Source organism: Elephas maximus, chromosome 13 (assembly GCF_024166365.1).
Source record: "Elephas maximus indicus isolate mEleMax1 chromosome 13, mEleMax1 primary haplotype, whole genome shotgun sequence".
Taxonomy (NCBI): domain Eukaryota; kingdom Metazoa; phylum Chordata; class Mammalia; order Proboscidea; family Elephantidae; genus Elephas; species Elephas maximus.
The window spans coordinates 74,220,096-74,233,729 of NC_064831.1; the positions used below are offsets into that span (position 1 = coordinate 74,220,096).

Sequence of the window (13,634 nt, forward strand, 5' to 3'; positions counted from 1 at the left end):
GTCTGAAGTCCTGATTTCATTTGTTGTGGGACTGCTGAGATCTTCTATTTCTTCTTGAGTCAATGAAGGAAGTCTATGTGTGTGTCTCTAAGAATTTATCCATTTCCTCTACGTTATCTAATTTGTTAGCATACAACTGTTCATAGTATTCTCTTATAATTGTATGTGTTACATTGATAAACAAAGTTTGTAAAGTCCATAAACAAAGTTGTCATTGTCATGCCTGTTACTGAACTGTTCTGAAACAACTCATTTGTTTCCCATAACCACCATCATGAAATAAGCGAGCAGCCATTAGTACTTCCCCATCGTATACATAAGAAGTTAACAGAATGGGCACTAGAACCACAGAAGCACTGCACTGAGGATAAATTACATATGCTTCCCATTCATCTACCATGTCCCTTCCATCTTCCCACCCAGACTTCAGCTTTCTAGTTTCTTCCCTCTGCCTTACCTTGTAATCATGGCACATGTCTAAAATGTTTGAGCACTGCTTTGGCTTAATCCCTTGTTGGTGGGGTTTGACAAGTGGCTTTCAAATCTTTTTCAAATTATTATTTTTTTAAGGGACAGCCCTTACTTTAAAAAATCTCCCCCCTCCCCTTTTCCATAATATTATGAAAATGTCAAACATACAGAAAAAGAACTGTATGGTGAATACCTGTATACCAACACATATATTCAACAATTAACATTATTTATCCACCCATCCATCCCCTTTATGCATCAATCCATCTTTTTTTTTTTTTCATGAATTTCAAAGTAAGCTGCAGACATCAGTGCACTTTACCCCTAAACAAATCAGCGTGCACATCGTTAACTAGATTTCAATATCTGTTACTGTTCTTTTAGGTAAAATTTACACTTTACTAATGTATCATTCCTGAGTTTTGAGAAATGCGTCTCCATTTATTTATGTGTTCTGTAATATTTCAGCACTCATTTGTGGTTTTCAGAGTAAAGGTACATTTTGTACATATTTTACTCAAGCCGGCATAGAACATTATTATCACCTCAGAAAGTTCCCTTGTGCTCTTTTGCCAATCAATAACAACCCCCTTACCTTGCCTGAGGCAGCTGATACTCTCATTTTTTTTCACCATGGAAGTTTTGGCTGTTCGAAAATGTATTCTCTCTTTTGTGTAAGGCTTATTTAACTCATCATAATGTTACTGTGTGAATCAGTAGTTAATTCCTTTTTATTGCTGAGTGGTATTCCATTGTGTAAGTATACCACAAGTTGTTTATCCATTCTTCTATTAATGGATACCTGGGCTCTTTCCAGCTTTTGGATATTATGAATAAAACGGCTATGAATATTCTGTATAAGTTATCTTTGTATGAGCACATGCTTTCACTGATCCCAGATACTCAGAATTGCTGAGATATAGGATAGATATATGCTTAATTTTATAAGAATTTGCCAAACTGCTTCCCAAAGTGGTTGTACCATTTTACATACCTTTTTTATCACTAATATATAAGAGTTCCAGTTGCTCCACGTCATCTTTAACATTCAGCGTTGTCAGTCTTTTTAATCTTGCCATTTTTGGTGGGAGTGTAGTAGTATTTCATTGTGGTTTTAATTTGCATTTTCCTGATGACTAATGATGTTCAGTACTTTTTCATGTACTTATTGGTTATTCAGATATCTTTTTTTGTGAAGTATCTGTTCAAATATCTGGCCATTTTTAATTGGATGGCTTGTCTTTTTGAGTTTCAGCTCTTTATATATCCTGAATATGGTACTCTGTCAGATATGTTTTGTAAATATTTTCTTACAGTGTGGCTTGCCTTTTCAGTTTCTTAACTGTTTTGATGAGCATAAGTTTTAGATTTTGATTAAGTCGAATTTGTCAGATTTTCTTTTCTTTTTTTGCTATTTTCTATACCTTAGAAATCTTTGTCCATGCCAAGTCACTGAAGATACTCTCCTGTGATTTTCTCTAACAGCTTTCTGTTTTTAGTTTTTATATTTAGGTATATGATCCATCTTGAATTAATATTTCTGTATGGTATGAGGTAGAAGTTGCGGTTCATTTTTTACATATGGATATTCAATTATCTATTTCTGAAATTTCTATTTGGGTCCATTTATTGATTTACTGATCTTTATGCCAATAATCCACTGTCTTGATAATTTTATCAAGTCTTGAAACCAAATACTTTAAGTCTTTCAACTTTGTACTTCTTTTTCAAGGTTGTTTTGCTTTGCAAGATCCTTCACATTTCCATATAAATTTTAGAATCAATTGTCAATTTCTAAAAAAACAACAAACAAATAACCTCCAAAACAAAACATCTGCAGGGGTTTTACCTGGGATTGCATTGACTCTATAGATCAATTTGAGGAGAACTGAATCTTAGCAACAGTGAACCTTCCAATTCATGAACTTGGTATACCTCTCCATTTATTTAAGTGTTCTTTAATTTCTCAGCAATGTTTTGTGTTTTTCAGAGTAAAGGCACATCTGGCACATTTTTTATTAAGTTTATTCCTAAGTAGTTTGAAACTTTTTTTTTCTAAGTAAATTTTGTTTTTATTGCTGTTGTAAATGGAGCTGTGTTTTCAGTTTCATTTCCAACTATTTGCTGCTAGTATATAAAATACAACTGCTTTTTGTAAATTGAGCTTGAGTCCTATGACCTTGCAAAATCAAAACTGCTTATTAGTTCTCGAGTTCGTGGATGGTGCAAACGGTTAAGTGCTCAGCTACTAACTGAATGCCTGGCAGTTTAAATCCACCCAGAGACCTCAGAAGAAAGGCCTGACAATCTATTTTTAAAAGATCACAGCCATTGAGAACCCTAGGGAGCACAGTTCTATGATGAAACACATGGGGTTGCCATGAGTTGGAATAACTTAACAGTAACTCTTTTTTTCTTAGTTCTAGTAATGGTTTTTGTACATTCCTTAGAATTTTCTACGTAAAAAAAGTCATGTCATCCACAAATAGAAACAAATTTATGACTAACTTTCTGTTCTTTATACCTTTTTTTCCCTTACCTTACTGGCTAGGACTGCCAGTACAATGTTGAATGGAATGGTAAGAATGAGCACTCTTGTTTCCAATCATAGTGGAATACAGTCAATATTTCACCATTCAGTATAATGTTAGCTGAAGTTCTTCATAGATGCCCTTTTTTGAGTATGTTGCCTTCAATTCATTGTTTGCTAAGATTTTTTTTACAATGAATGGATGTTGAATTTTGTCAAATGATTTTTCTATATCTACTGAAATAATCATATGGCTCTTTTCCCTTATTAAATCAGTATGGTAAATTATAATAATTGATTTTTTATATATTAAACCTACCTTGTATTCCTGGGAAAAACCATACTTGTTTATGATATATTAATCTCTATATAGTGTTCGATTCTATATCTTTGCATCTATGTTCATGAGGAATAACAGACTGTAATTTTTGTGGGTATTGTCTTTGTCTGGTATTAGAGTAAGAAACGCCTTGTAAAATGAGTTGTGAAGTATTCCTATTGCCTCCATTTTCTGATACAGTTTGCAAGACTGGCGTTATTTTTTTCCTTAAATGTTTAATAGAATTCACTGTATTTCTCAAAGAATTTGCCCATTTCACTTATCAAGTTTGTTGGTATAAAGTTGTTCATAAGGAGCACCGCTGGCACAGAGGTTAAAGTGCTTGGCTGCTAACTGAAAGGTTGGCAATTCTAACCCACCAGCCGCTCCATGGGAGAAAGATACAGTAGTCTGCTTCTGTAAAGATTTGAGGCAGTTCTACTCTGTCCTAAATAAAAAAAAAAATTTTTTTTTTTTTTCTACAGGGTCCTATATGGGTTGGAATTGACTCAACAGCAATGGGTTTGGTTTAGAAAGTTGTTCATAATTTTTTATTATTCTTTTAATGTTTGTAATATCCATTGTGACAACCCCCCTTTCATTCCTGATTCCCAATTTGTGTTTTTCTCTTGATCAGCCTAGCTAGGTAAGTGTTTATCAATTTTGTTACTCTTGTCAAAGAACCCATTTTTGGCTTTATTTTCTCTACTGTTAGTTTTCTATTTCCTTGATATATATAGAGAGAGAGATAGATATATAGCTCTTATTGTTATTATTTCCTTATTTCTACTTATTTTGGGTTTACTTTGTCCTTTTCTAGTTTCTTAGGAGTGAAATCTAAGTCACTGATTTTAGGACTTTTTTTAAAAAAAGAAATTTAAGATTATAAGTCTCCCTCTAAAGAATGCTTTAGCTACATCCAACAATTTTGATATATTTTCATTATCTTTTAACCTTAAATATTTTCTAATTTCTCTTGTGATATGACCCACAAATTATTTGGATGTATATTGTTCAAGTTCCAAATATGTGGTGTTTTTCTAGATATCTTATCAATATTGATTTCTAATTTAATTCCACTGTGGCCGCAGAACATATTCTGTATAATTTCGATCATTATAAACTTAAGAAAATTTTTTTGTGGCTCAACGTATGTTTAAGCGCATGTGATACATTCGCCAAGGTAAAGAACGTATATTCTGTAAACACAGGGTATATATAGTGTTCTATAAATATTAATTAGGTAAGGTGGTTGATAGTGTTGTTCAGATTATCTGTCTTAAGTGACATTTTAATCTGGTTGTTCTATCAATTGCTGAGAGGGGGTGTTAAAATCTCCAGCTGTGATTACGGAATTGCCGTTTTCTTCCTGTGACTCTGTCAATTTTGCGTCATCTATATTCAAGTTCTGTTATTAGGTGCACACACATTTATGGTTATTATTTCTTCCTATAGAATTGACTCTTTATCATTATGAAGTGTCCCACTTTGTCTCTGGTAATAGTCATTGTCTTAATGTCTTTTTTTTTTAATTATATATAGTTGCAAAAATTATACATATATACACACACATCTGCCAATTCTACATTTTTCAGGTGTATAATTTAGCAATATCAATTACATTAATCATGCTGTGTAACCATCACTGACAACCTATCCATCACCATAAACAAAAACCCACTGCTTCCCAAACAATGGTTCCCTCCTTTCCTGCCCTTCCTCCCCTGGTAACCACAACTAAACGTTGGTTTCTATACATTTGCCTGTTTTTGTTATTTCATATAAGTGAGATCATAGAATGTTTGTCCTTTTTAGGCTGACTTATTTCACTCAGCATGTTTTCAAGGTTCATCCATGTTGAAGGACGTACTAGGACTTCATTTCTCTTTATGGTTGAGTAGTATTGCACTGTGTGTATGTACATTTTGTTCATCCATTCATCCACTGATGGAAATTTTGGTTGTTTCCATCTTTTGGCTATTCTTAACAGTGTTGCAATGAACACTGGCGCACATGTGTTTGTGTTGCTGCTTTCGGGTCGCTTGGGTATATACCTAGGAGTGGAAATGCAGAGTCATATAATGGTTCTGTTTAACTTTCTGAGGAATTGCCAAACTGCTTTCCACAACAGTTGTGCCATTTTGCATTTCCACCAGCAATGGCTAAATGTTCCAATTCCTCCACATCCTTGCCAACATTTGTTATTTTTTGTATTTCATTGTGGTTTTGATTTGCATTTCTCTAATGGATAAAATGATGCTGAGGATATTTTCATGTGCTTATTGGCCATCTGAATATCCTCCTTAGTGAAGTGTTATATGACATTAATATGGCCATTCCAGCCTTCTTACATCATACAAATTATAAGCATCTTTTTCTACCCATTTATTTTGAATCTACCTATCTGTTCTTGATATTTAAAATATGTCTTCTGCCCCAAACTCTGTCCTGTAGTTCTTCAAGTCAGTAAGACTACTGGTTTCTATCCCAGTTTTTCAGAGTCTGTGTGGTGCTGACAAGGGTCTGCTCTCAGGAAAAAAGCCATAAAAACTAGAAACTTACCTAGTGTTCTTCTCTTTTTCCAAGTGATGACACCCTCCCACTTTCTGCATAGCTTTTTCTCCACTGCTTTCAAGTAGTTGTACGGTGAAAACTGTCAGAGCCGGAACCTGACGGGACTGTCTCGTTTTCTGGGTCTCGCAAGTTTTTCACCTTTGACACGGCGCAGTCTTACAACTTTTCTATTGCTCTCTATTACTGGAAAATATTTGAGTTTTCCTTCTCTGACAAGTTTCTGCCTTACACAGATTCCAGCTTTCACATATTTTACTGTATTTTGTCCAGAGTTTATTCCCTGCAGGAGGGTTGGTTCAACAGGAGCTACTTGGTCATTACTAGAATAATAGGAACTGAAACAGAATCTTATGTGGGACATCCATAAAACAGATAAAAGAGGTGGACCAGCCAAAATTAGGGTGCCTCTTCCTATCACCTGGTTTGATAATTGGGCCCAGGTAAAGGCCTTTGTTTGGTAAAACCCTCTTTAAAACATATACAGAACTTAGTTTTACCTGAGAAAAATATTCTTCAGAGATACGTGCAGCCCACTCGATGCAGAACTCCAGGGATCGACAGGGATTGGACACATCAGCACACTTAATCAGCATTCGTTTGATCAGAGTTCGGTTCTCTGGTGTCCTGAGCATAGTGTTTACTGCTTCCTGATCTTTATCAGTTTCCTAAAACATGAATGGAGTTCAAAGCAATCAAAATGGGTCACCTGGTGCCAAGTCCTCTCTTACCAACGTGGCTCCATTATAACCACAAAAAGGCATTTGCTGGGATCCGTAAGTTAAAAAGAAAAAAAAAAAAAGTAAGTTAAGGGCCCCACAAAACAGAGTGCTGACGGTACTCTGAGCATTAGCTTGGCTCTTCACTTTACAACGGGGAAAACCAAGGCCCAGTGAGATTCCAGGAGGATCCAGGAATAGATGGTAGCACCAGAGGTTGGTGTATCTGCCCTTTCCTTTCTTCCTGGCTCTTTTCCTCTCACTGCAAATCTTTCTCACAGGTGCCTTTTCTTTCTGTTCGACTCTGTCTCTCTCCCTTGGTAATAAAGAACTCAAAGACTAGTTTTATCTAGTTTCATCTTTTACTATATTTTTATAAGTGTGAGCTAAAGAAATAAAGAATTCTTCTGCCCTTATGACAAACAGGCTCTTGTGGTCCCCAGGTTCCCTGCTTCTCACAACCCAGTCCTCAATCCAGTCGTGTGATAGCTGTGATCCTGGGAGTTAGTCTTCAGTGTACCAAGATTATGTCATATATAATGATACTCCCTTACTTAACATTTTATGGTACACAAAGGACTTAAAAGTCATTTATTTTGATATGCACTCCCAAGACTGTGGTAGGTATGGTAAGCATTATTATTATTACATTTTATAGATGAGGACTCTGGGGCTCAGATAAAGTGACTTATCCAAGGCTACTCAGCTGAGCCAGAATGAGAACTTAAGTTCTACCTTTAGTCCTGGGCTCCTTCCACTTACAGTACCATATGCTGTCTGTTTTAAAATATGCTTGGTAAAGCAGAGGGTCAATGAAAAAGAGGAAGACCCTCAACAAGATGGACTGATACAGTGACTACAACAATGGACTCAAGCATAACAATGATTGTGACGATGGCACAGGACCGTGCAATGTTTTGTTCTGTTGTACATAAGGTCACTAGGAGTCGGAACCGACTCCATGGTACCTAAAACAACAACATAGACAAGGAGAGAGAGTAGAAGTAGGATGGGAACACAGATCTGTCTGCTACCTCAGCTGTGGTCTCCTGTCCAGGAGTGGTTTAAGGTTATACTTGTCAGGCAGTTGTGGACTCCATGCTTAACTCCAGAAATAAGGGGCAGCAAAAATGTCACCAGGGCTCAACTATAGGGTCGTTCCCAATCCCCTACCCTCCTGTGACTGGACCAACACAGAATGAGTGTGGCTATCACAGAATGTGCACACAGAATAAGGGCCCCAAACACCAGTTCTCTCTAAAATGAGTTTCCCTTACCCTGTTTTCTTCTAGTAATGCCAAGGGCTTGTTGATGCTGTTGACAAACTTGTTGACGTGCTCGAAGTGCTTTGTCATTTCTGTAGCTAGGACCATGTCAATAATACCCTGGCGCAGCATCCGATAGTCATTCCTGTTTCAGATGACAAATGAGAGGCTGCTACGGATGACTGATCCAGACATACAGGTACTCCTGAAAACAACCTGTTACCCAGGATATGTGTATACTGAAGTTAAAATTCTAATGTCACTGGAAGTCACAGGGCATACTTTAAAAGGATATTGTGGAAGTTATGGGTTAGCATCTAGATCATTTAGCAAGAGGAGCGTGAACAGAATTTAAACTCAGAAACCTTATGGGCAAGTCTTTATAGATGTAGTATTTACACTGCTGTCACTAGTATATTGCATACAAAAAACCAAAAACCAAACCCATTGCCATGGAGTCGATTCTGACTCATAGCGACCCTAAAGGACAGACTAGAACTGCCCCATAGGGTTTCCAAGGAGTGGCTGGTACATTCGAACTGCTGACCTTTTGGTTGGTAGCCGTAGCTCTTACCCACTGGACCACCAGGGCTCCATATTGCATACAGTACTTAGAATAAAGCAAGATAAAACATAGTAGGGGTGAACTAAGACCACTCCTAATGAAGATGCGTGGTTATAGACAATGTGACATACACTCAGATGCCTTGAGACCCAACAATTTTAGCGCCCAGAGAACTTTGACAGTAGGGCTTCTGATCGATGGGAAAAGTCACAAGGAATACTTGAAATCTTTTCCTTCAGCCTTTATCTTGATTTTATTACTTCTTAAAATTTATTTTTTGAAGACGCAGACTGTATAATTCAAAATTAAAAAGGTACAAAAGGGTATGAAGTGAAGTCTCCACTTTCTCCAGTTACCTAGTTCCTTTCCCTGGAGACAATCAAAGTTATCACGGTCTTGTGTACTTTTCCAGGGATAACTGATGTTTATACAGACAAAATGGATGATACTATTTTCACCCCATCACTGCAATCCTGGAAGATGACAGAAGGAGTTTTGTAAAAGCAGGAATCTCCCTTTTCAAAAAATCCAAATTAATAAGTATTCCTCATGACTAGAATGCTTTTTCCTTCTTCCAATTGATATTTGTTCAGTCCCTACTCTGTACCAGGCACTGAAGGTACAGTGATGAATAAGACACAGGAAACCTGTGCCCTTACAGAGCTTAAGAATCTAATCACAAATAAAACATAATTATTTACTGTACTTTTCCGCAAATAATGTGCTCACACATATAACGCTCGCATAGCACTCTTACAAAAATAGCGGCGGGGGGAGTGGGGGGCTGGGTTGCACAGTTGGCAAAAAATATATAATGCACACATTATGGTAATAAAAAATGTGGTAAGTGCTATGAAGAAACTTGGGACCGAGAAATTAAGAGAGTTTAACTTAGTGTGGCGGAGCAGGGAAAGCATCCCTAAGAAAGTGATGTGTGAACAGACAATGACAAGAAGTTTTCTGGGCAAAAGGAGGCAGAACAGAGTATTCCAGGCAGGGCATGTAAGATAATTGCTTCTCTAAGCATCTACGACCATAAGATGTCAGTTTTATACTTCTTCTTGAAATACCAGGCGATAAAAAGACTGAACGTTGAAAATATTACGCCAAGTCAAAGAAGTCAGACACAAAAGGCCATAAACTATGTGATTCTCTTTACATGAAATGTCCAGAATTGGCACATCTATAGAGACGTAAAGTAGACCAGAGGTTGCCTGGGACTAGGGAAGATGATGATGGATGATGAGGGAATGGGGAATGACAGCTAGTGGGTTTGGAGTTTCTTTTCAGTTTAGTGTGACAAAAATGTTCTAAAGTTGGTTGTGGTGATGGCTGCACAACTCTGAATAAACTAGAAACCATTGAATATACCAGAAACCACTGTACATTTTAACTGGGTGAACTGTATGTTACATGAATTATATCCCGAAGCAGTTAAGAAAAAGACCAATGTGCCCAAAGACCAATGTGCCCAATCTTTCCTAGTTAGTCACTGTTCTTACCTCTCCATGTTTTTAAAAATATTGCATTTATCATCCCGGATGGTCAGCTGGAAGCCCAGGGCTGCATGGTGGCTCTCCAGGACAGCAGTGTCATTGTACAAAATGGCCAGCTCGCTTCCAGCATTACACAAGAAAGAGTTGGTTCTCCCAGGATGATCCACGTCGTGAATAGTGGCTGCAAGAAGGGCAGCGACCTCGTCAACTGGATCTAAAGTTTGCTAAAAACAAGAGATGTTTTCAAAATGAGGTATGGCTTTGGAGGCAAGAAAGCCCTCGGGACAGTTTTCTTTCTGCCCTGTTACTTTAAGGTAAAAGATTTCAGATTTCTGGGAAAAGCACACTCTGTGAACAAACCCTGTCTTCCTGTCCTCAATCTGAAAGTTATATCTTTGCATACGTTTATCAGAAAACATGATCTGATTTTCTGAGTCACACACAAGTTAAAGACTTAGCAAAATACAGGGTGTCCTCAACAGATAAGGGTCACCTCCTCAGTCAAGCCTTCTCTAGACCCATCACAAGGAAAAGTCTGAGATGTTGGACCAGCATTACTCAGTCAAGATTAAACAGGGAGAAATAATTTTTAGAAATATGCATCACGTAAGTTGGGGAGTGCTTTGGTTTTCTTCTCCCTTGTGTTGCCACCTTGTCAGGCTAGTGCAGGGCTTTGTGAGTCTAAACTCTGTGCATTTGGTAAAATGATCTTTACATTTTCCATCTTTTTTAAGGCTCTGAAAAAGTTTATATAGCATGGAAAAACTCCTTAAAGGTCTAAAGAACTCCCTGTATATCTGGGTCAGGAGCCTGGTTGTAAGGAAATTAGTTAAGTGTTAAAAAAAATTTTTTTTTTTTAAATAGAATTGATGCACAAAGTAGAAAACCAAGAGATCAATACTGTGGAAGCAGTTTTTAAAGAAAACCATCTACTTTAAGACTCGAATTAGCACAGATTATGTACAGTGCTTTCTTCTATCCTTTCCCATTTCAAACTTGTGGGTCTCTTTAGTTTTTGATTAGTTTTGCTAGAACTTTATCAATTTTCTTGGTTATTTCAAAGAACCATTTTGGATTTATCATTTTGCTCTTCCTATGTTGTCTTCCTTTTAAGTAATGATAGCATTAAAACTATATAAGTTGCCATTGAGTTGGCTCTGACTCATGTTGACCTCATGTGCAACAGCACAAAATGTTGCCTGGTCCTGGGCCATCTTCATGATTGCTAGCATGCTTAAGCCCACTGTTGTGGTCACTGTGTATTCTCAGTGACTTCCAAACCAGACGGCTCATCTTCCACCACTGTACTGGATAATACTCTGTTGTGATCCTTAGGGTTTTTATTGGCTAGTTTTTGGAATATTGCCAGGCCTTTCTTCCTAGTCTTAGTCTGGAAGCTTCACTGAAACTTGTCCACCATGAGTGACCTTACTGGTATCTAAAATACCAGTAGCACAGCTTCCAGCAGTATAAGCAACACGCAAGCCACCACAGTACGACAAACTAACAGATGGGTGGTAGGAAACTATGAATATGCATTTTTAAACATATCTTTCATTCAGGGTATTATCAACAATCATGAAGATAGTGCAGAGCCAGATGATGTTTCATACTGTGATACACGGGGTTGCCCAGAGTTGGAGCCAACTTGATGGCAACTAATAACAACATCCTTGTTAATCCCAAAATTGTTCAGAATATTTTCTCATTTCTAAGTGGTTAACATTTTTTATTTAACCTTTACTTATTAAATTCTAGTTTTGTTTTGTTAGAAAATATAGCGTATGACGTTTTGAAATGTATCAAGGCACTCAGAGTAGTATAAGATCATTTTTGGAAATGTTTTATCAACACTTGAAAAGAAGGTATCTAATAAATCAGCCTTGAAAATTTAAAATGCAATACTTTCAATTTTAAATGGGTAAATTATACATGAAGTGTATCTCAAATGTTGCTAAAAATTAATGGTTTTAAGTTAGCTTTCTGAATACATATTTGTACATTATCTAAAGAGTAGGTCAAAAGCAATATAATTATAACACAAATTGGGATGTCTGTTTATGCTGAGCCATGCTGACAGACGTCCCTCTCCACCATTCATTTTCACGTTTTAGAAAACAATCCTCTCTCTAGGCCTTCCAGGCTTGGCCATGACCTTTTGTTAAGAAAAATAAAACAAATACTAGAGAGAAAGAGACTGAAAGATGCAGCTCTGAGAAGGTGTGACCTGGGGCTGAGGAATTAATGTCTGCTCAATAACTACACTGTGCTGGCTGTCATATATCACTTTGTTCTCTTCTGTATATTAGCTCCACGCTACCAATGGGGAAATGCAACCAGGAGGTGCTTGCCCTGGCTCTGCCTGACTACAGCCAGCAACGTCCTGGCCACCATGTGGCCTTCACCAGAGACCAGGACATCAGTAATGGGGCCTTGCTGTCTCATTCCTCATGAGGTCCTGTTTTCTTGGAAACAAAACCAGTCATTTGGCTCTTATGCCCTCAAGTATTTCTAAAAACAAAACGGTTATGCCACTAGAGCTTCCTGGGCCCTCATGATGGATTTTGGGAACAAAACAAAACAAAACACAAATACTTTGGCAAATCAGTACAAGTCTACTCATTGCTTTGAGAATTTCCCTACTGAAATAATTTACAACATAAGCTTGGTTTGGGAGTGGGCAGTGAGTAATGTCTATTGTATGGAACCTTTCTTCTGCAAAGCTTACTATGAAGGTAACAGACAGCCCTCGTCCAATGTACCGAACTCACTTGAGTGGGTCAGGGACTGAAGATATACAAAGATGAAAAGGGAGCTTCCTGTCCAAACAGAATGAAAAGACCGGTAATTGGGCACTCCAATAAAGTCGGCAGCATGGAAGAAGGGGCTGGGGGTGAAGGGAAGAGTCCAGGGAATGCTTCCTAGAGAAGCAGGCGCTGATATGGATCCCTGAAGGACAGCCAGTTTCAGCACAGGAGAATGGGAGCAGCATATGAAGGGCTTGGCATGGCCCAATTGTGGCCTGCGTGGCTGGGGCACAAGGCAAGGAGGGATAAAAGGAGCTGAAGTCTGTACAGAGAGCCTTGAAAACTCATCCTGGGGAGTTTTAAAGTTTAAATTCTGCAGAAGATGGGAAGCTGCTCCCCGGACTGATGTGGTCAGATTTGCATTTCAGAAAGATCATGTTGGCAGCAGTGTGAATGGATTCCACGGGAGGCAGGTCTTTGGAACTGTCTAGATGGGACCCTCACTGGAACAGCAGCAGGGCCATTACGAGGAGATGAATCTGAGAACATGTAAGTGTTGTAACAGGCAAGGTTAGATATCAACCAGATGCTCAGGGGTTGAGGAAAGAAGAACTGGTGATGACTTCAGATCTCTGGCTAGGGTATCTGTTTGGATGGTAGGACCAGTGCTGGGACAATGACTTTGGTCTCAGGTACCTGCTGGCTTTTGGGGGCCCTTAAGTGGCAATATCTAAAGTTAGTTGGCTATCCTAGCCTGTACATTCAAAGTGAGACCCCCAGAAGAACAGTACTATCCTGACCCACAGACGAAATCTTGCTTCTTGTAATCCCACAGCATGGCATGGCTGGGGTCCTGTCAGGAATGAAAATATCAGTTACCCCAGAGCCACACTGTAGTTCCTGCCCAACATGTGGCCATACCATTCACGTGCCAGGCTACACAAAGGTAGG

The 13,634-nt window shown here is 38.1% G+C and overlaps 1 protein-coding gene across 3 annotated transcripts in view; it reads right to left on the minus strand.

Annotated features, from left to right (window-relative positions):
* PDE8A (phosphodiesterase 8A) overlaps positions 1 to 13,634 on the minus strand; it is a 134,514-nt gene that overhangs the window by 14,529 nt on the left and 106,351 nt on the right. For all 3 annotated transcript variants that reach the window (XM_049852776.1, XM_049852777.1, XM_049852778.1), the window contains exons 18-20: positions 9,943 to 10,160; positions 7,888 to 8,020; positions 6,392 to 6,559 (exon numbers count right to left, since the gene is read on the minus strand). In XM_049852776.1, the coding sequence (XP_049708733.1) occupies positions 6,392 to 6,559; positions 7,888 to 8,020; positions 9,943 to 10,160 (519 nt within the window). The remainder of the gene's footprint in view (positions 1 to 6,391; positions 6,560 to 7,887; positions 8,021 to 9,942; positions 10,161 to 13,634) is intronic.